Genomic DNA, 23,919 nt, shown 5'->3' with positions numbered 1-23,919 from the left:
TATATATGGTACTTAATAATCCAGCAGCCATTTTCATATGAGGCCAAATAAGGAAATTCGTTCAACACCCCCTACAGAAACGTTTGACTTGACAGGGTGGTAGAATAGACCCTATAGAACACCTCCAGGTAGTATGTGGTTTCAAATTGTGGTATCATTAAAATTCTACAGGCCATTATACATACCAAGGGTACTTACCAAGAGGGTCACTGTGGGCTAGCAAAATTTAGGGGGAGGGGTAACGTAAACGTGAATATGTTTGTCTCAACTCAACCAATTTTCAATATTGAGGTATCATTGGCTTCCTATTAGAATTCTCTATCTAATCAGAGTATGTACAGTTATTTGAAAATGGCCTTTGCCATGGCATCACCAAATGGTGTTCTGTACAGTCCTCAACATGGTGTTCTGGACATCTTTTTCTTCTTCCAGAGCTAGTTGGCATGCTGTCACTTGCTCCATCACAGCATCTTCATCTACATCACTGCCCTCCTGCCTAGAGTGCCACTTCAAGAAGGCACGCCAATGCAGACGAAACATGGCTTCCATGACTATCTTGTGGGCTCTCACTCCATGATTGTAAGACTTACCTTTCAGGAGGGTCGAGGTTGTCGAACTGCCATACATGCCAGATTCTATCAGAAGATCCTCGATGCCTGACATCTGGTACTTTTTACCAAGCACAGCCAGATAATTCCTTGAAATGTAGAAGCCTCCTATGCGTATCACCATGTCTTCAAACTCTTCTTGTAGGCGCCACTGAATCTCTTTGGCCTTCACATATATAGCAAGGTCAAATGTAATAACACTGTCTTTCTGGCCAAGGCTTGCCATCACATGGACTGCACATTCTTCATAACTGTGTAGACGGTGCTGAACTCTGTAGGGGAACCATCGATCATAGGGCAGGAGCCGATGTTTGTGCGAACGGGAACACAGGAGTGTACCACAGCATTGAAGCCACTCCAGCTGGGTACTTTTTGTTTTTCTGTGGCGAAGAGCTCCACCTCAAACAGCTTCATTGGTGTCATCCTTATCAATGCCCAAGCAAGATCCATCTTATAGGCTGCCGAATGCAAGCTTTCAGAGCATTTGAACGACTCAGCTTGTATCTTCCTGGAGAGACTGGTAACAGCAGGCCGCTTTCCGTATGCACTGTACTCTCTGATGGATTGGCACGTCCCAGTGGATTCAAGTGTCCGTTTCCTTTTTGTCTGGTCTGAATAGTCCCTCGGCTCGGGGACTGGACCAAAGTGCCCTCGTTGATAGAGGACTACTGTAGTGGCATGAGTTGTCTTCTTTCCATCAAGAGTCTCTTCAGTCATGTCATTATTGTCTGCTGCCACCTGGACAAAGACGCCTGGGGAGATGTTTGATGGCAATACCGTACCAAAGATGTCGCTCTTGGCTAGGATCTCCTGTGCAAGCCTTGTGTCGGTTGCCTCAACATCATCGTAGGAGTCACAGTGGCCCAATCTGCTCAGCATGGTAATGAGCTGTATTTGACCTCGTCATATGGCGAACTGCAATTCCCAGGGTCACATGCTTGGGCATGCTAGTTCTAGCATGAGTCGCACAGTGTACAACATCCTGAGCAAGCATCAAAACACGTCTTTCATCTGATGAGTTGCTACATTCTGGTGCTGAAAACTCATCTTCATCTTCCTTTTCTGGTTTGGCAATAACCCAGCATAGTAGCCAGTAAAGACTGTCTGGTATCACAGATTTGGATTTTGTCAGGGTTAGATCCATGATATTAAGTGTTCGGACTGATATGCCTTGGCATTCATTGATCTCCGACTTCATGAGTTTCGCAGTGCGGAACAGCAGACTCACCCTGTCGCAATCATCCATCGCTGTTGTGGGCTGTTTTCTTGGTACACCCGTGGCTGTTGCGGTGTTACACTGATAGGCAGAGTTGATGACATCTTGAAGGGATATGGAGCTTGAGTACAAAAGCTCAGACCTACTAAGATCATATGGCTTATGGAAGACAATGTCATCTCCAAAGTGTTTCTTTAGTCAAAGTTTGAGATGCTGCATAGTGTAGCTGTCGACTGCCACTCCCTGTCCATGCAGAAAATGATTGTATCTGTCCAGAAGAATTGTCATATCAAAGGCCTTCCCACCATTCAGGTCAGCAGAGATATCTTCAGCCAATTGCTTGAATGCCGGATCGTAACAAGTTTCTTGTCTCCCTTCATGGAAGCCAGCATACTGCAGATTAGTTTTGCTGATGTATGAAGCATGGCAAGTTCTGTGGTATCTAGCTTCTGCTGCCACTAGATCGTTACTGACGGCACCAGTAGTCCGTAACATGTCCTCATCACCCTTTGCGGTCGCTGCTTGCACAATAGTTTCACAGGCTTGGAAAGTTCTGACCATGGTCATCTCCTTTACCCTTCTGTGTGTTTTCTTCTTGCAGAAGAGTCACATAGTCCAGTCAGTGGACGTTGACTGGGACCTGGATACCCTGGAGGTCTCCGTCAAACTTGTTTCAGATTGTGTACCAATCTCAGATTCTTCTGCTGGTGTCGGTGAGAATGCAGATCTTCTCCTCTGCATGTAACGCAGGTTTTATTTGCTTGTCTATTTTTCGTAGCAATTTGAGTGCCATTTAACATCCACGGTTGCCAAACTGTCAAAATCTGATTTTAAACGTTCGTATACTTCATCTCGTCGGAGTTCCAGTGCAGCAACAAGTGTCTGTATGGAGGTATCTCGGGCTTTCCTCAGTGTCTCGTTTGAGTCCATCTGGCAAATTATGCACTTGTGAAAGTTAGTCAACTTCTGTCTCTCTACAGGTAAAAGTTGCACTACTGCCTGACTCTCTGAACTGGCCATTGCTTCAGTTGGCTAGTAGGATTCTTTCAGATGTTCAATCTGGAATGACACAGAAAAGCAACTATGTTAACCCACAGCTTCTTTTACCATCATTATTAACATGACATTTTTAAACTTTATTTTTGTAATTATCAAGTCCATAAGAATTTCATAAAAAATAGACTAACACAGCATTTTTTAGTCCAGCAGCATGAACCTGTGAAAAATTCAATTGTTCAACACCCACTACAGAAAAGTTTGACTTGACAACTTAGTATGCTCTCAAAGATGCCTAAGTATAAAAAAAAGCTCATAATATTTGATTTGTTTGTGATTTTTACCTCTTGTGGTTGTACAGTTGAATAAATATCGACATTTCTGTACATATTCTGAAAGAGAATTATAATACGAAGCCAATGATACCTCAATATTGAAAATTGGTTGAGTCTCGACAAAGATATTCACGTTTACATTACCCCTCCCCTAAATTTTGCTAGCACACAGTGACCCTCTTGGTAAGTACCCTTGGTATGTATAATGGACTGTAGAATTTTAATGATACCACAATTTGAAACCACATACTACCTGGAGGTGTTCTATAGGGTCTATTCTACCACTCTGTCAAGTCAAACCTTTTCTGTAGGGAGTGTTGAACGATTTCATTTTTTTCAGATCCTTGCTCCTGGACTATAACAACCTGCAGAAGAAATGAAGTAATTCCGACTAAAAGAAGAATGTGTTGACAACTACAAAATTATTTCATTTTATTGATTGTTCCTTGGTATGCATTTTAGCAAAGCAGATCACCCAGAAATAACCATGTGTACATAATAGGAATCCTAATGTATGTTAAATATCTCTATCATGAACATCAACGCTGCATTTATAACAATAATAGCATTTATAGAAACACTGCCAAAGAACAATATTTGGCATTCAAGAAGATTATATCAGTCAAGCAGGACCATAGTAGTGAGGAAGGACAAAGACAGCGTACAGCGTCGAGGCATTATATTGATTACAGGGGTAGCGAGATTAATTCCTTGTGTTTATCCTAATGTGTAAAGCTAACAATCACCTACTCACAAAAAAAAAATCTTGTTCAGCTAAAAGTTGTTTAAAACTTTTCAAAATAAAAAAGTACACTTGCTCTTTAAAACTTAAAAGAAAAAACACTGAACAGCTTAAACACTGAAAGTGTGATGCCTTATGTTTGAGCTTTTGACTATGGGTGTTTATTTGGTTTTTTCTTTACAAGTGCATTATGGCACATCCATTCGAGGACTCCCACTATGAAACCCATTACAAGGCCAATGCACAGCAGGTAGAAGATACCCTCGGTATCCCTGACCTCAACAGCCTTCTCACTGTCTGAGTCACCACCTTCGCAGCGTGATGAGTCAATCTCCAACCAATGGTTTTCCAGCTCCTCCAGACGCCCAGTAACTTGCAGTTTTTGCAACATTGCAGAGATCTCATCCACATACACAGAGCCCCGGGGAAACATCAGTGCTGTCCGTGACTTAAAAAATATCTCTCCAACGACCTGACGAGGTAATGTGTAAATGGAAGAATAATTCATACAAAAAATGAGAAAATCTTATACTTTACATTTATATTCGGTGCAGTAATTACCTTTTAGAAATTACTTTAAAGAAACAACAAGCTGTTCTGAAAAGTGAATGAATAGATTCGGACAATTTTGGTGCATTTCGTTCGTGTGTCTTGCACTATTACTTTCATCGATGAACTATGAAGAAATTAAAATGACTCATTATCTCGTGAGTAATATATGAATTTTTGGGGATGGTTGAGCAAATAAAAAAAGGACTTACTTTTAGGTTGCAGACTTTGGATTTAATGTCGAAAACCTTTGCACTTGATGCAAGGAACACAAAGTTGTCCGTGCTCGCAAGATCAAGGCCAGACTTTTCAGAGTTGACCAGGCGTTTATCAATTTTTTTGTCAATGTGCTCCCAGATGTCCTGAAAAGGTTCCACACTGGATGTTTTCAGGAACTTAACGAGTGGGTATTCCTTATATGTCCCATACACATACTCATTTTGGTCTACAAGGTCTGATAAAGATTCCAGCTTCGGTGAGTTCTGTGACTGGAAGATTGCCGCGAGGTTGGCAGTGTAAGTGGAGATTGTCACTAATACAAAAAACCACCATGAGAATGCCACGATCTTGCCCGAGTAGGAGAGTGGGAGCACACTTACACCCTGCTGAACCATGCTTACAAGTGTGAAACCCAAGCAATTTAGGAGGTCCATGCTGTTACCTTCTTCACGTGAGACTTTCCCTTGCTTTGCCAAATTCTTCCATTCATACGGGTGCATGCGGTTGATCGTAGACAGGATGAAGGCAACAACAATGCAAGCAAGCAGGATGGACAGCCAGACACTGACGTTGAATGGATGCAAGAACTCAAAGACACCATCAATCCCACGTTCTTGTTTCCGTACAATCATTTGGTAACCACGGTCCATTAGTGGGAAGGAAAATTCAACATACTTATTGTTGTGGTTTCCATGCAGGGAGCAGAGGCACAATGCGAAATCTGCCTGCAGAAAACACAGTGGTGAATGGCACTTCTGTAAAACATATCATCTAATGCTTGGATTTAAAATTGTTTTATTCATTCAAATTACAGTTGGTATCATTACAGTAATGACTGCTTATGTAAATGTGGCGATTATTTATAAAAACGAGCAAATACCACCCGTCGCTTCGCTGACGGGAATACTAATGGGGGGGGGGTAGGGGAGGGAAAAAAGACGGGAGAAGAGAGGGGAGAGAGAGAGAGAGAGAGAGAGAGAGAGAGACAGAGAGAGAGAGAGAGAGAGAGAGAGAGAGAGAGAGAGAGAGAGAGAGAGAGCACGAGAGAGAGGAGAGAGAGGAAAAGAGAGAGAGGAGAGAGAGGAAAAGAGAGAGAGAGGAAGGGAGAGAGAGAGAGAGAGAGAGAGAGAGAGAGAGAGAGAGAGAGAGAGAGAGAGAGAGAGAGAGAGAGAGAGAGAGAGAGAGAGAGAGAGATAGAGAGAGAGATAGAGAGAGAGAGATAGAGAGAGAGAGAGATAGAGAGAGAGAGATAGAGAGAGAGAGATAGAGAGAGAGATAGAGAGAGAGAGATAGAGAGAGAGAGAGATAGAGAGAGAGAGATAGAGAGAGATAGAGATAGAGATAGAGATAGAGATAGAGATAGAGAGATAGAGAGATAGAGAGATAGAGAGATAGAGAGATAGAGAGATAGAGAGATAGAGAGATAGAGAGATAGAGATAGAGATAGAGATAGAGATAGAGATAGAGATAGAGATAGAGATAGAGATAGAGATAGAGATAGAGATAGAGAGAGAGAGAGAGAGAGAGAGAGAGAGAGAGAGAGAGAGAGGAAAAGAGGTGGAGGGGAAAGGAGATAAGAGGGAGGGGGAGCGAGGAAGGGTGTGAGAGCGAGAAGTGGAGGAGCTCGGAGAGGAGGAGGAGCAAGGAGAGGTGGGGGAGCGAGGAGAGGTGGGGGAGCGTGGAGGGGTGTGGGAGCGAGGAGAGGTGGAGGAGCAAGGAGAGGTGGGGGGGCTAGGAGAGGTGGGGGAGCTAGGAGAGGTGGGGGAGCGAGGAGAGGTAGGGAAGCGAGGAGAGGTGGGGAAGCGAGGAGAGGTGGGGCAGCGAGGAGAGGTGGGGCAGTGAGGAGAGGTGGAGGAGCGAGGAGGGGTGTGGGAGCGAGGAGAGGTGGAGGAGCGAGGAGAGGTGGAGGAGTGAGGAGGGGTGTGGGAGTGAGGAGAGGTGGAGGAGCGAGGAGGGGTGTGGGAGCGAGGAGAGGTGGAGGAGCGAGGAGAGGTGGAGGAGTGAGGAGGGGTGGAGGAGTGAGGAGAGGTGGGGGAGCTCGGATAGGTGGGGAGCTAGGAGAGGTGGGGGAGCGAGGAGAGGTGTGGGAGCGAGGAGAGGTGGAGGAGCGAGGAGAGGTGGAGGAGTGAGGAGGGGTGGAGGAGTGAGGAGAGGTGGGGGAGCTAGGAGAGGTGGGGGAGCGAGGAGAGGTGGAGGAGCGAAGAGGGGTGTGGGAGCGAGGAGAGGTGGAGGAGTTAGGAGAGGTGGAGGAGCGAGGAGAGGTGGAGGAGCGAGGAGAGGTAGGGGAAGGGAAGACAGTGTGAGGTGAGAGGAAGGGAAGGCAGACGTGTGGTGGAGCGTTAATTAGGATTCATGCTGTCTCATTAAAATGATTATGCATAGAAGAACAGTGAAGATGGAAACAATATTTTCTACCGGTCATACTATAAGCACTGCTTGGAGACAAACCCAGACACGTCCGGAGACAAAACCAGCTTAATGCATCTTGAACCAAGCCATCAGGACACAAACACTGCTAGGACACATCCGAAGACAAACTCCCGTCCGGGCGTAAATACTGCACGGATACGTTCAGATAAAAACACTGCCCAGACGCATCCGGAGCCAAGCTGTCCAGAGACAAACTCCCATCTGAACACGTCCAGAGATAAACTCCCGTCCGGACATAAACCTCGCCCAGACACAGACACCTCCAGAGACAAACACCATCCGGACACATCCAGAGACAAACAATGCCCAGATGCATTTGGAGACAAACACCGCCCGGACAAGTCCGGAGACAAACACCACTCAGACGCGTCCGGAGACAAACACCACCCAGACACATCCAGAAACAAACACCACCCAGACATGTTCAGAGACAAACATTGCCCAGACGTGTCCAGAGCCAAGCTGTCCAGAGACAAATACCACCTGGACAGGTCCAGAGACAAACTCCCGTCTGGACATAAACACCACCCAGACGCATTCGGAGACAAACACCGCCCTGACATGTCCAGAGACAAACTCCAGTCTGGACATACATACCGCCTGGATACGTTCAGAGACAAATACCGCTCGGATGCATCCGGAGCCAAGCTGTCCAGAGACAAACTCCCATCTGGACACATCTTGAGATAAACTCCCATGCGGAGACAAACACTGCGCGGACGCATCCGGAGACAAATTCCCATCCGGACACGTGCAGAGATAAATACCATCCAGACACGTCCAGAGATAAACCCTGCCTGGACACTTCGGAGACAAGACACCATCCAGACATAACCACCACCTAGATATGTCCAGAGACAAGAGAGAGAGAGAGAGAGAGAGAGAGAGAGAGAGAGAGAGAGAGAGAGAGAGAGAGAGAGAGAGAGAGAGAGAGAGAGAGAGAGAGAGAGAGAGACAGAGAGAGAGAGAGAGAGAGAGAGAGAGAGAGAGAGAGAGAGAGAGAGAGAGAGAGAGAGAGAGAGAGAGAGAGAGAGAGAGAGAGAGAGAGAGAGAGAGAGAGAGAGAGAGAGAGAGAGAGAGAGAGAGAGAGAGAGAGAGAGAGAGAGGTGTGGGAGGAGGGTGCTACACTGTGTTGAGAGGGGGTAGAACAAGGATACGACAAAGAGAGAGAGGAGTGGGGGTAGGGTAGTGAGCAGAGAGAATATGTTATGCTTTATGAACAACACACACACACACACACACACACACACACACACACACACACACACACACACACACACACACACACACACACACACACACACACACACACACACACACACACACACACACACACACACACACACACACACACACACACACACACACACACACACACGTGGTTGGCCGATATCAGCAATTATCGGGAATCGGCAAGTTGGAGTCAGTGTAATTACCAACTGCAGTACATACTGTATACAATGCAAAAACCTTGTGTAGCTGTCACTTAAAAACAACGTTGCATTTATATAGACATTTCAGAGATGTGTTCACAAACATTAATCTTTATAAACAGCTGTGTGTGACGTGCAGAAAAAAGATTTGGCTCGTAATTTAGAAAACACGTTAATTCGGCAAACGGCTTGGGAATTGGGTGTTATTTCACAACTCGCTCAGGAAGATGGAGCACGAAGCACTAACTACGGATGACGGAGCATGAACCACTTGCTCAGGATAACGGAGCACAAACCACTCGCTCAGGATGACGGAGCACAAACCACTCACTCAGGATGACAGAACACGAACCACTCGCTCAAGATGACAGAGCACAAACCACTTGCTCAGGATGACAGAGCACGAACAACTCACTCAGAATGATGGAGCATGAACCACTCACTCAGGATGATGGAGCACGAAGCACTGGCTCAGGATGACGGAGCACAAACCACTCGCTCTGAAAGATGGAGCACGAACCACTCACTCTAAATGATGTGGCATAGCAAAAGCGTCCGCATGAGTGCACGATTCGCTCAGAACGATGATGGAGCATGGTACCACTGTCGACTATAGGGCACTCAGCAAGTCGGTTTAGCACTCAAGCAAGCACTCCAATGAAATGGTTGATTAGGAACGGCTGGCAAGTCTGTGGCTGCATACCATATATTTAATGTAGAACAACCCTGGAGACATCGCAAAGTTTAATCTCCCATGAAACAAAAAATTGCAGATAATCCGCCATGTTGCCTACTCATCTGTGCATGCGTCAGATGGTACGTCATTCGTGGTCCACGCAAATGTTATAACTTTATTTTAAAACATCCGTTTTTCACTAGATTTGCTTTTCTTCCCTGCTGAGTACCTTGTGAAACCGCCGAAAATATAGACACTGATCTGGCAGATGCTATGGATAAGCAGTGCCTCTGGGGAACAGAGTGTGAGGTCCAGTCATGAATGCATTAAATCATATAGCTCGATGAAGCTGGTTAATCTTGGCACGCTCCTAAATTTCTTGTTTACTCAATATACACTGATGAGCCAAAACATTATGACCACCTGCCTAATATGCTGTTGGTCCTCCGTGTGCCGCCAAAACAGCGCCGACCCGCTGAGGCATGGACTCTACAAGACCCCTGAAGGTGTCCTGTGGTATCTGGCACCAAAACATCAGCAGCAGATCCTTCAAGTCCTGTAAGTTGAGTGGTGGAGCCATCGTGGATCGGACTTGTCGGTCCAGCACATCCCACAGATGCTCAATCGGATTGAGATCTGGAGAATTTGGAGACCAGAGCAACACCGTGAACACTTCATCATGTTCCTCAAACCATTCCCAAACAATGCATGCAGTGTGGCAGGGTGCATTATCCTGCTGAAAGAGGCCACTGCCATCAGGGAATACCAGTCATGAAGGGGTGTACCTGGTCTGCAACGATGTTTAGGTCGGTGACACATGTCAAATTGACGTCCACATCAATGGCAAGACCCAGGGTTTCACAGCAGGACATTGCGCAGAACATCACACTCCCTTCACCGGTTTGTCGTCTTCCCACAGTGCATCCTGGTGCCATTACTTCCCCAGGTAAACGGCGCACACGTACACGGCCATCCACGTGATCTAAAAGAAAACGGGACTCATCGGACCAGGCAACCTTCTTCCACTGCTCCAATGTCCAGTTCCGACGCTCGCGTGCCCAATGTAGGCGCTTTCAACGGTGCACAGGGGTCATCATAGGCACTCTGACCAGTCTGCGGCTACGCAGCCCCATATGCAGCAGGGTGCGATGCACTGTGGATTGTGACACATTCCTCCCATGACCACCATTAAAATGTTCTGTGACTTGTGCCACAGTAGACTTGTCGGTTCAGACCAGACGGGATAGCCTTCGTTGCCCTCGCGCATCGATGAACCTTGGGCGCCCAAACACCCTGTCGCCGGTTTCTGGTTTGTCCCTCCTCAGACCACTGTCGGTAGGTACTCACTGCTGCTGACTGGGACCACACCACAAGCCTTGCCGTTTCCGAGATGCTCTGACCCAGTCGTCTGGCCATAACAATTTGGCCCTTGTCAAAGTCGCTCAGGTCTTTACTCCTGCCCATTTCTCCAGCATCCAACACATCAACTTCAAGAACTGACTGTTCACTTGCTGCCTAATATATCCCACCCCTTGACAGGTGCCATTGTAACAACATAATCAATGTTATTCACTTCACCTCTCAGTGGTCATCATGTTTAGGCTCAACAGTGTAATTCTCCAAATAGTAGAAAAAGATAAGTTTAATGCTTTGGAAATTTCACATTTTCTTGTGTTTGTCTGGAGGAGGGAACATAAGCCTTGCATGCTTAAAGAAAATAGGAATATAGGCCAAGTTATAAGACTCGTTATTTCTTGAAATCATCAGATTTCACTCCAGCTTTCGACACTTATTTTGTTGGGATGATATCCGATCCTCAAAACCGAAATAATATTTCGATTATATACTTTAATTTGTCCGTGAAAGTAGATCGTGGAAAATCGTCTCAGATAATGCATAAAAATACTCCAAGCTCCTAATTTGAAAACTATAGAACTTAAAAAAGTGATGTATACAGCGATTTGTAGCAGTGATGAACAAGCATTCGATAATATGAGTGAGGAAAGTGAAAAAACAACTTTATCATTAAGAAATCATTGCGGCCTTTCAAGTCAAGGCATGGTTGAGCAGGCCAAAAAAACATGGTGGCTTCAGACCTCGGCGAAGTTACGCAGAAGATGCCTTATGACCCCAAAGAGCGGGGTGGCCGAGGATGTGCCTGATAAAAGGACACAATTAAATAAGGTTATTGATTATCTTCAAAAAGGGTGTTTAAATTAACCCAAAAGATTCCACTCCGTCCGGGCGTAAATTCCCACATTTATGGGATTCATCGAAAATCCCACAAAGGTTCACCTCAGAAGGATGGACAGGCTGAGTCAACCCCACCTGGTGTTAATTCAATGGCTGACAGGGGCTCAAACTCAAGATCTTAAGATCTCAAGTCAACCACCTTAACCTCCTCCTCCTCCTTCATATGCAGCACAAGGTTGTAGGTGACATCATTGGCTAAGGGCCAACCACCATAACCACGAAGCCAACATCAGGCTTACCCACCTTAACTGTAAAGCCAACAACAGACTGATTAAATCAGTGGCATGTCACTATTTATTATAAATGTATCGTTGCGCTTCTGTAAAACCGCATGCCTCCAAGGCAATGGCACACAACATACAGATATCCCAAAGTAGTTATTTATATTGTATGTGTATTAGTTAGCACTTTCCGTATGTCTCGTGGGTAAATGGGAAAGATGTGTTGCGTAGGGCTCTTTTAGTTAGGTCCTCAATCTTCAATCTCTGCAATTCTTCTTCCATTCCTTCATCTCTCTCACATGAAACACGCAAGCAAGCACGCACACACGCAAATCAATAACAATGGAAGGAACCAAGCAAAGTGCGCCACGAGCGCCTCATTTGCATCTGCTCACCATTTTCCATTCAAAACTGCACGCCAATTCTCAACTGCCATTTCACCTCAGACCTTCATTATATGCTCACCGTGCTGCTACTCACTCAACACAACCACTTCACACGACCACCAAAAATACACGCAACTTACATTTACATTTTCATTAGAAACACGTCCGTTAGGGACAAACCTCTCCCTCCCTGCGAGGACGACATTGTTTCGAGGAATTTCCACCTCTTCACCACAACGTCACATTACAATCTCTTCACGACAAATGCCACAACGTACTCCTACTTTTCTACAACCTCCGCAACTGCCACTTATTCATCGAACATTCACCGCAGCCTCGGGGGACGCTGAGGAGACGGGTGAGGTTATTACGGGGCATACATCGAAGTGCGAACATGTGCTGGAGCTCGTTTGAGGATATATGTGTAGTGCAGGGATTTCCCTAAAATCCCACATTTGAATGTAGGTCAGCACAGGTTTAGGGCTCAAGAGCGCTTCCAAAAACCATGGCCCCATGTTAAAGTTGGAGCTCTGATGCATGACCAGCTCGGCGAGTAACTGAGCCATATTTCGCATTCAGGGCCTGGCAGGGCGTGGCTACAACCGCTATGGTCCAATGGGGAAGCTTGAATTCACCAAGAGCTTCATTTGATACGATTTTTGGCTCCTGCTTCACCTGGGGCTCATAAAAGTAGCAAGCACAGCTCAGTTGAGACAGAACTCGCCAGGGGAGAGAACTAGACAGATCGCGAGGAGACAGAATCACCAGGACAGAGAACTCACCAGATGCCAGAGCTCTCCAGAAAAGAGACTGCGGCAGACATTGAACCTCACCGGAGAAACAGGCAGCGCAAGGAGGGCAAGCGTCGGCGCTAAGCGAGGGGTGCCGCGAGTCGATGTGATCAAGCATGGTATCACGAGCTACTGCTGCGAGCCGGGGCTGCTCTCATTCTATTGACGCTCAGTTTGGCTGCATCCCGCAGCAGCACTTCCATGCACCGATTCTCATACTACTACGATAGGGTCTTTTCTCTTATGCATCTTGGTTCGACTATTTATCTCTCATCTGCTGTGGACGCAAAAGAGCAATCGACATGGGCAAGCCCGACCAAGAACGTTCTTTTCAGAGCGAACCAAAGAGCAAACTCAAGAGTGAACTGTACTGATCTGCACCTCACATTCTTCCTCTTGCACCATGCTGCATTCCACGTTGCATTACACTCCCACCTCTCACTCATGCATCATAGACACCCTCAGTATTTCTCCCTCCTCCCCTTTCCTCAGTGTTTTGGGTTGCACAGGTCTGCTGACCGCACCAGGTATTGAGAGGTCGCTAATCTTCAACTGCTTCCATCTCTCTGGGCTATCTCTAATTTTCCTCGGGTTTGTGTGTGTGATGGTGCCTGTTGCAGCATGAGTTAAGACTGTTTAGGAATATATGGGATAACTCTGCACTGTCTTCTTCTTTTCAAAATATTGCACATCTTCTGCCACAAGATCAGGTCAGGTCAGGTCAGGTTAGATCTGTGACTTGCTCGAGGTACCATATAAACCTGTACTAACCTGTTCCATGGTCGGGTTGTCGGCGACTAAACCGTCTCCCCCACCAAGTTTCTTGGTGAGGAGGGTGTTTGGATATGGACACCCAGCAGGATTAAAAACAAAATCTGTCAAAGGGCGGAAGAGCTCCTTGTGAGCCAAAGGCCATCCATATCTAGTGCCCAACTGTGTCTGCGGACGTCCTCCTGCAGTTGGGTTACTTTTTTATTAGGAGGTTGGTGGCAGGATTTGCACTCCGGCCACCGTAAAACCCTTCATTCCGCAAAACACAAAAACGCAAAAAAATCTGAAAACGCACTCCGTGGGAGTACCCCCTGTGCAGCTTCCCTTCGCAGGGCAGCTCACCGGATGACGGGATTGGGGCAAAGCCTTTGGGACCCCCAATCTTTGATGATAGGAGGGAAACCACGGGGTAACATCCCTGGGTCAGATTGCGGGAGAGTGTGTCGGAGTGGTGCTGAGGTGTCGTCCACCAGACGGCGGTCTCCTTGGGCTAACCTGAGGCGGTCCCTTCGGGTGGGTGCCTGGAATGTCCTATCCCTAAGAGAGGATGATCACATGTCTCTGTTATCATCTGAGCTCAAGCGTTTGGACATCGGGATTGCAGCTCTCTCTGAGGTTCGGAGACCGGATTGCGGCGAGATAATGGTGGGTGGTTACACCTACTATTGGTCTGGTCGCTCTGATGGTTACCATACCCAAGGAGTTGCTGTAGCTGTGTCCAATAAGCTGACCCCAATGATAATTGAGGTAACACCGGTCAATGAGCGTATTATGAGATTGAGGATTCGTCACTCCTTAGGTGTCATTTCCCTGGTCTCTGTTTATGCTCCGACTGAGGCGAGTGATCTCACCGTGAAGGATGCATTCTACGCCACGCTCGAGTCTGTGGTTGATCAGTGCCCCAGACGAGATACACTTCTAGTCTTGGGGGATTTCAATGCATCGACTGGAACTGATAGGGATGGTTATGAGGTGTGTGTTGGTCCCCATGGGTAAGGAACTATGAACCAGAATAGCACTAAGTTCCTTGACTTTGCAAGAAGTCATGGACTTAGGGTGGCTGGTTCATGGTTTCAGCGCCCACAAGCTCATCGATGGACTTCGTATTCCAACGTTGGTGGTGTGGCAAAGGAAATTGACCATGTCCTCATTGACAGTCCTAGGAGGATGATCCAGAACTGCAGGGTCTACCGGAGTGCTCAGTTCCTCAATACTGACCACAGGCTTGTTTTAGCAACTCTAAAGCTGCACCTCAAATCCTGGAGAATGGTACCATCCCAGCCTAGGCTGGATGTTGGCAAGCTCAGGGATGAGAGAGTAGCTGAGGAGTTTGCGAAAAGGCTGAGTGGACACTTGGGGGGTCTGGGTGCTTTGGGGTGTCCTGAAGAGTTGTGGAGTGCCTTCAAGACCACCGTCCTTGATGTTGCCGGTGGATGTCTTGGAACTCACCGCAGGGCAAAGAAGAATTTTGTCTCTCAAGGGACACTGGATACCATTGACCAGAGTCGCAGGGCCAGGCTGAATGGCAGAGCTGAGCTGTTCAGGGAGCTGAGGCGTAAAACTGTACGTGCACTGAGGGTGGACAAGGAGGCATATGTGCGAGGAATCTGTGAGGGGGTAGAGCATCACCTGTGGACAGGTGATTCTTGTCCCGCTTTCAGGGGAATTCGCGCATTGCGTTCATCCAAGCCCATCCCTCGGAGCACTGCAGTTAGAACAGAGAATGGTAGGCTCTTGACAAAGGAGTCTGAAGTGAAGGCCCGCTGGGCCGGTTACTTTGAGCAGTTGTACCAGGCTGATCCCCCAGCTGTTGAGTTGGATGTCAAGGGTGTTACAATCCCTGTTGCTGACCCTCGAATCAACTGTGGTCCACCTTCGCTTGTGGAAACACGGGCTGCGGTGAACCGGTTGAAACGGTGCAAAGCTCCAGGGATCTGTGGCATCCATGCTGAACTTCTCAAGGCTGGTGGAAATGCTGCACTCGTGTCGTTGCATGCAGTTTTATGCTCTGCCTGGAACACAGGCATCATCCTAACTGATTGGAAGAGGGGCCTTGTTGTTCCTCTCTGGAAAGGGAAGGGTGATCGCCAAGACTGCAACAACTACCGAGGGGTGACGCTGCTCTCAGTGCGGGGCAAGGTCTTTGCTCGGATAATTCTTGATAAGGTTCGCCACCATCTGCTTGAGCACCAGCGTCCAGAGCAGTCAGGCTTTACACCAAATAGGTCAACGATTGACCGTATCCTTGCTCTTCGTGTCCTCACCGAACGCAGATGAGAGTTTCGGCAGGGGCTGCTTGCAGACTTTGTTGATCTCTGTAAAGTGTTCGATTCAGTGAATCGGGATGTCCTCTGGAGGATTCTTGGTCTTCGTGGGGTGCCACCAAAACTGATCGATCTGATGTCTGAACTCTACTCTGGTACTGAGAGTGCTGTGAAGTGTGGTGGTACCATCTCTGACTTATTTACAGTTGTTACTGGAGTTCGTCAGGGGTGTGTACTGGCCCCCACACTTTTCAGCACTTGTACGGACTGGATTTTAGGGAGGATGTCAGAGAGATCAAGCTGCGGTGCATCGTTTGGGAATGTCAAGATCTCGGACCTTGATTTTGCAGATGATGCAGTCATCTTTGCGGAGACTTTAGATATCCTTTTGGGGGCCCTCGAGGTGCTGAATGAGGAGTCGGAGCCACTGGGATTACGGGTTTCTTGGGTCAAAACTAAGATCCAGGCTTTCGGTGACATCTTGGATGCTGCTGTCCTGTCTGTGTCTGTTTGTGGTGAGGATGTTGAGGTCGTGGAGAGATTCACTTACCTTGGCAGTGATATTCATGTCTCTGCTGGCTGTGAATCAGAGGTCAATAGACGTCTGGGTCGGGCCTGGGGAGTCATGGATTCACTGGATCATGGGGAAAGCGCTGCCGGTACCTGTGCGGGAGAACGAAAGTCCGAGTCTTCAGGTCCTTGGTACTTCCAGTCTTGCTCTATGGATGCGAGACTTGAACTCTGACCAAGGATCTGAGACGGAGACTTAATTCCTTTGGTACCAGGTCTCTTCGGAGAATCCTTGGCTATCGCTGGTCGGATTTTGTGTCCAACGAGCGGTTGCTGAGAGAGACTTGGATGAGATTTGTTACCTGCATAGTCCGTGAGCGTCACTTGCGGCTGTATGGACACGTGGCTCGTTTTCCTGACTCTGATCCTCCTCACCAGATTCTCTCAGCGAGGGAGTCTCATGAGTGGAGGAGGCCAGTGGGCCGACCACGTGCCTCGTGGTTGCAGCAGGTTGATCATCATCTCAAGGAGATGGGGATGGGCCTGGCATCTGCCTGGGGGATGGCCAGATGGAGGTCCCTGGAGTACCGGCGGAAAGTGGACGCAGCGACGCGCTGTTCTGTCACATGCTCCCATACCCTGACCCTTTTGCCGCACACACCACCAATTCCTTGCTTTCCCTGTTGTACAGTGTACATTTCTAATAAATCCCATACTGTGCCACAATTTTCCTCACTCTTTGTTAAATAAATGTGCCTGTTAGAAATGAACCCAGCTCGTTTTTGTCTTTTCCTCCACTGGTCCAACACAGGCCGCAACCGAGCTTAAGGCCCTGTCACACCTTGACGATTTAGCCAACGTATGCCTGACGTATGCAAAATTGGGCTAAATTGCCGGCATACGTCGAATACGTTATGGGTAAGTTTGTATACGTTAAGAGAATGCTGAGAAACACTACCATACATTGTAGTACGCTGGCTTTCATTGTTGTACTTTGCGGTTGTCCTCAAATTTTAGCATGCTTGAAATTTTACGACGTATGCCAGCGTATGACTCACACGTTCCGCTACGCTGGCCATAAGTTGTAGGCACGTTATGCGATCGTTGACACACGTCGACACACGTTACTTGTAAGTTACTCGAAGTCGAAACACGTCGAGGTAATGATTAGCGTACCCGAAACTTATTTATAACCTATGAGCAACGTGTTGTGGGCACGTTACACGATCGTTGCACACACGTCGAGGCACGTTATGCGATCGTTGACACACATCGAGGCACGTTACTTGTAAGTTACTCATAAGTCGAAACACGTCGAGGTAATGCTTAGCGTACCCAAAACTTATTTCTAACCTATGAGTAACGTGCTTTGAACCTACTGTATGTGTCACGTACCTCCAACGCATATTGACGTATGTAGACGTATTTGATTGACGTCTTCCGGACGACCACAGAACTTACTGAACATGTTTCTAATTTACAGCTACTGTATAATGGCGTATTGGCAGCGTTTAAAAAAAAACAAAAAAAACAATAACTTCCAATATTTCATCACGTGCCGTTACGTCACGTCCGATTGCCTCTTCAGTTTGCTCATGTCTTATTCTTAGTTCCTCCTCTGTGAATATTTTCTGTTTGAGGATATTGTCACGTCGACATCGAAACTTAAAAGCAAATGTCCGAATATATTTTAAAATTCGTGATAGACTAAAAAAAAAACAACGAAAAACAACAACTTCAGATATTTCGTCACGTGCCTTCACGGAGCCAAGGAGAAAAAAAGAAAATTTGCCTTGACGGAGAAAATAAGTTTCGGGTATGCTAAACATTACCTCGACGTGTTTCGACTTATGAGTAACTTACAAGGAAGTTGTGTCGACGTGTGTCAACGATCGCATATCTTGCCTACAACTTATTCCCAGCGTTGCGGAACGTGTGAGCCATACGGCGAGTACGTCGTAAAATTTTCAGCATGCTTGAAATTTCATGACGTACTAAACGTACCACGAAATATGACAGCGTACTTCATTGTTTTTCAGCGTGCTCTTAACGTATACACAACTTACTCATACCGTATTCGATGTGTGACAGCGTTTTAGACACATTTTTCATAGGTCGGCATACGCTGGCTAAATCGTCAAGGTGTGATTGCAATGTTGACACTTCCAATTCTCAGGCGGTTATGATTTAAATTGGCGTGCGGCAGCTTTTTAACAGGCTACGCCACGAGTTCGTCGACTATACGTGCAGCACGCTATGCCTAAGTTAAACTATCGTTGGGCATAGGTTGTGAATGCCGACAACAGGCTAAGCATTCGTTGGTTTCAGTTATCTATAAGACAACGAAACGTTCTGTGCCCGGTACTTATATGTTATGCATATGACCAACACGTTATGAATACGACCAAAACTTAAAAAAAAACAGCAAAATTTCAGCGTACGCCAACGTTTTACATACATTTTTATACGTTGCCATTGCTTGCTAAATCATCAAGGTGTGGCAGCACCTTTCGCCAGGACGTTATTCCCAAAATCTGCTATTCAGCCGAAGCATAATTGACAGCTCCGCTCGGCTGCACGTGAAACAGTAAGTACTTAAGTAATGCAAGTACGCATTGAGGGTGCGATTCCCCGATAAGGCGATCACATGTTTCTTGGTAAACTGTTGTCAGACGGAGGACCCTGGGTCATGTGGTCAAGTTATTGGCGTTTGCAGTCGATTAGCGACCCGCTGTGACACGAAGTTATTTGTGTGCGACGACCTGTGATTCCCAGTGATTCAAGAGAGGAACCAGGGACAGCCCCTCCCTCGTGGTCCCCCCGTGATGCCGGGGCCACGACAGTATTTTACTTGGTGTTATATAGACAGCTTCCATGCCATATCTGTAAACCCCAAACTTAAAAACATGCCTTTAATGTCAGGTTCACCATCTCATCTTTTAATTTGCTTGTAGAAATTATTACAGACCCTAAGGTAATTTTATAACAAAGGTATCATTTATTGTCAATCCTCTTTAAAAAAAAACACCAAAATCTTCTTCGGGATGATTTTATGTGTTTAGCTGAATTTAGTAAAGGCACATTTTTAAAATGGTGTGCTGGATCCACAATTCTTTCTCCACATAGAGTGGGCACTTGCAGTGCATGCCTATGCCAATGATGTTGGCACACAACCAATGATGTGTTGACACAACCAATGATGTATATTATTGATGTAGTGAATAAGATCAGCCCCATGGCTGTGGAGACCACTATAGACATTCAAGAAATATGAAATTTGGGCAGAATATCTGCCCCAATACCAAATTTTTTTGAGAAGTACCATAAGATCTTTCGCATCAATCGGTGAAAAAATAGCTCAGCTGGTCCTTATCATCTTCTTAGGATGGCATGCATACATGCGCTTCATTTATATGATGCAGTGCCTCGTGTTTATCTCATGGAAACAACTAATGATCAATATCGCAGTTTCAAAGAAACGTGTGTTTTTAAAAAAAACCTGGAAAAGTGATCCAAATAACTCACAACTATGAGCAACCCCCCCTCCCCCACTCACTGCATGCCCGACAAAAATAAAACATTTAAATATTTATGTCCTGCAGCTCAGATTCCATAAGGTGATTATTGTTAAATGATACCTTATCAGTTTACCTCATTATTACTGAGACGCTGCTGCACATCAAGAATCTGAGATCTCTTTGTGATGTTCACCACAGTGTAGTTGAAGTGTAGGTTCTTTGCCAGCTCTTCAAGCACATCATACAAGAAGCCTGAGAAATTATTGCATTCTGATGTGCATCCTTCATTGCAATTGCACATGAAAAGTGGTTCCTCCTGCAAAATAATAAATACCGTAAATCAAGATTTAAGATATAAAGATAAAATAAATAACAATCAAGATAAAATAATAATTTACCGTAAATCAAGAGCTTTATCTATAAACATGGTCCATTTGCAATTACAAGCGTGGTTCAAGGTCAACCTGCAAATTTTATTGAAGATGATCAAAGTATTTTGCATATTTACAATATGTTGATAAACAATGCGCAATGTGCTGTTCTGACTCCACTTTTTGTTACAAAACACTATTGTAATGCAGAAACGCATGTTTTTCATCAAATAGTGTTATGTGTATTTTAGCTTGTTCTAAGGGAAAACAAAATATTTTACCAAGAAACATAATTCACGCAGACAGTTGAATTTGCCAAATGCAATCGTTTTTAGCTCGCCTGTTTGAAGAACAGAGAGCTAGAGCGATACCCCCGGCGTGAGCATGAGCGTCAGCGTGAAAATGTTAAAGTTTTTGGTGCAAGCTATTTAGAAGCTTGCCATTCATTTAATATGTGTACTAGGATGCTGATATTTGGCATGGAGGCTTCTTTGGGGTATATTATTGATGTAGTGAAGTTGAAATTAAAAAATAATTTCAAATGTTTTAAATTTTTGACCTGTTTTGAACTTAACTTTTTTTGTAGCACATCAACGTTAAAGTTTTTGGTGCAAGTTATTTAGAAGCTTGCCATTCATTTAATATGTGTACTAGGATGCTGATATTTGGCAGGGAGGTTCCTTTGGGGTATACTATTGGGATAGTGAAGTTGAAATTAACAAATTATTTTAATTTTTCTTTAAATTTCAACCTAAGATGGTGTCAAAGCCACCCAATGCTCACCTGTTTATACTAGATGCTTGCCATTCATTTAATATGTGTACTAGGGATGCAATGAAGTCCAAATGAAATAAATTTTGTTGGTGCACCTTTTTCAGAGACTCAATATTTGTGAGGTCAACACTACATATTACTTTTTCTTTTAGATGCATTTCTCATGGCAAGGCAAGTAGGTAATGCATTATTGCATAATGTTGATAAATACCATTGCACATGCACTGTTATAATTGTGATGCCATCATAATTACAAAATATACCATCAGAGATGGGGAATCCCCCACCATTGAAAAATAATTGAAATCAAATAAGCGGTTTTCCATTTACAGTATTACAAAAAACATTTTTTTCAAGATGGCCGCTCCAGTCGGCCATCTTGGATCCGGCCACGCCCAAAATCAATAGGGTTCTTCCTTTTCAGGTGGTACATGTGTGCCCAAATTTCAAATCGATATGGCGAAAAAACATTTTTTTCAAGATGGCCGCACCAGTCGGCCATCTTGGATCCAGCCACGCCCAAAATCAATAGGGTTCTTCCTTTTCAGGTGGTACATGTGTGACCCGAATGTCAAATCGATATGGCGAACAGTTTATGAGTTATCGCACTCACAGCTATAAATGTTGACGCCCAGCCAGCCAGCCGGATGGACGGACCGCCCCAGTCGGCCATCTTGGAGCCGGCCACGCCCAAAATCAATAGGGTTCTTCCTTTTCAGGTGGTGCATGTGTGACCGAAATTTCAAATCGATATGGTGAAAAAACATTTTTTTCAAGATGGCCACCACAGTCGGCCATCTTGGATCTGACCACGCCCAAAATCAATAGGGTTCTTCCTTTTCAGGTGGTACATGTGTGACCCGAATGTCAAATCGATATGGCGAACAGTTTATGAGTTATCGCACTCACAGCTATAAATGTTGACGCCCAGCCAGCCAGCCGGATGGACGGACCGCCCCAGTCGGCCATCTTGGAGCCGGCCACGCCCAAAATCAATAGGGTTCTTCCTTTTCAGGTGGTGCATGTGTGACCGAAATTTCAAATCGATATGGTGAAAAAACATTTTTTTCAAGATGGCCACCACAGTCGGCCATCTTGGATCTGACCACGCCCAAAATCAATAGGGTTCTTCCTTTTCAGGTGGTGCATGTGGAACCCAAATTTCAAATCGATATGGCGAACAGTTTATGAGTTATCGCACTCACAGCAATAAATGTTGACGCTATGCCAGCCAGCCGGACGGACGACTGCCCCAGTCGGCCATCTTGGATCCGGCCACGCCCAACATCAATAGGGTTCTTCCTTTTCAGGTGGTACATGTGTGACCCAAATTTCAAATCGATATGGCAAACAGTTTATGAGTTATCGCACTCACAGCTATAAATGTTGATGCCGCCCCAGTCGGCCATCTTGGAGCCAGCCAAGCCCAAAATCAATAGGGTTCTTCCTTTTCAGGTGGTACATGTGTGACCCAAATTTCAAATCGATATGGCGAACTGTTTATGAGTTATCGCACTCACAGCTATAAATGTTGACGGACGCCCAACCAGCCGGACGGATGGACAGCCGGACGGACGACTCGGGTGATAACAATATCCCCCTTCTGCCATGCGGCGGGGGATAATAAAAATGTTACTGCATGGTAGTTCGACTTATTCATTAATAATGCTGCCACTGTAACATGATCTGCTCTCTGGATGTCACTTTCCATTTTCAGCATTGTATTAATAATATTTTTGCATCCTTCTCGTCTTAATTCAATTACAATAAATTATCAAAAAAGTCATTTACTGAAAGTTTTTTGGCAAATTCATAGAATTTACTTCATTTACTTCAGTATTTTTGGCACAAAATATTTTCTCTGTGTTTATTTGGTATTTGTTTCCTTTCTAATGTTTTTATCTACCACGCTATTTTTTTACTGATTACAATATACAAATAAATATATTGCTTTAAAATTATTTTGATCAGATTTCACTGCAATGCTTTATAAAAAAAACATTATTGGACTAGTCTTTTAAAAACGATAAATGTATAAACAGGCGAGCATTGGGTGGCTTTGACACCAACTCTCTGGTTAACTACACGTTAGTGCAGAATGCAGAATGTAGTGTTTTTCAAGAAATGGTCCGCATTTTATCCTGTACTAAGCAAAACAACACATTTTACACAGGCAAACTTATTCACGCAAAAACGGGCTTATTTGCCGAATAAAAGCGTTTTGAACACAACAACTTGTTCTGATGCTGTTTGTTCTTCCATAAAAACGCTTAATACAAAGTATTTCTGTATCACTATTGTCATGCAGAAATGCCGAAAGCGTTTCTACATTATAATAGTTATGATCTTATTCTGACCCCGTTTTTTGTGTTCCAAATCACAATGCAAATACAGAAATGCGTGCTTTTCATCAAATAGTGTGTATTTCATCTTGGATGAAGTAAAACAACACATTTTGCACAAGAAACCTTGTTCATGCAAAAATGGTCTTATTTGCCTAATAAAAGCGTTTTTAACACATTAGCATTTTCTGACCCTGTTTTTTGTTCCAAATCACTGCTCTAATTCAGACATGCGTGTTTTTCATCAAATAGTGTGTATAATAGCTTGTATTGAACAAAATAAACTTGTAATAATTGTAATAAGCAAAAAGCCTGGTGTTGCCTTTGTGGTTAAGACTGGGATCTTAGGGTCATGAGATCAAGCCCTGTCAACTGCTGAATTAACACCAGGTGGAGTTCACTCAGCCTGTCATCCTTCTGAGGTTGGCAAAATGAGTACCAGCTTGCTGGGATGATTGAGCCATTTGAGTATCCTGTGGTGGAGTGGTGACCCATCCAGGATTGTGCCTAATAG

The 23,919-nt window shown here is 45.3% G+C and overlaps 1 protein-coding gene across 8 annotated transcripts in view; it reads right to left on the bottom strand.

The window, feature by feature from the left end:
* Window positions 1-3,574: 3,574 nt before the first annotated feature.
* The window catches only part of LOC147034757 (glutamate receptor ionotropic, kainate 2-like), a 186,191-nt gene continuing 165,846 nt past the window's right edge, over window positions 3,575-23,919 (bottom strand). For all 8 annotated transcript variants that reach the window (XM_085888331.1, XM_085888295.1, XM_085888304.1 and 5 more), the window contains 3 exons: window positions 20,052-20,234; window positions 4,659-5,390; window positions 3,575-4,369 (listed from right to left, as the gene is read on the bottom strand). In XM_085888331.1, the coding sequence (XP_085744457.1) occupies window positions 4,049-4,369; window positions 4,659-5,390; window positions 20,052-20,234 (1,236 nt within the window). In that variant the 3' untranslated portion in view covers window positions 3,575-4,048. The remainder of the gene's footprint in view (window positions 4,370-4,658; window positions 5,391-20,051; window positions 20,235-23,919) is intronic.

This window comes from Eptatretus burgeri, chromosome 1 (genome assembly GCF_056783735.1).
Source record: "Eptatretus burgeri isolate ZD-2024b chromosome 1, Ebu_testis_v1, whole genome shotgun sequence".
Classification (NCBI taxonomy): Eukaryota; Metazoa; Chordata; class Myxini; order Myxiniformes; family Myxinidae; genus Eptatretus; species Eptatretus burgeri.
Note: the sequence above shows the minus strand (reverse complement) of the source record. Positions and strands in the feature narration are given on the sequence as shown.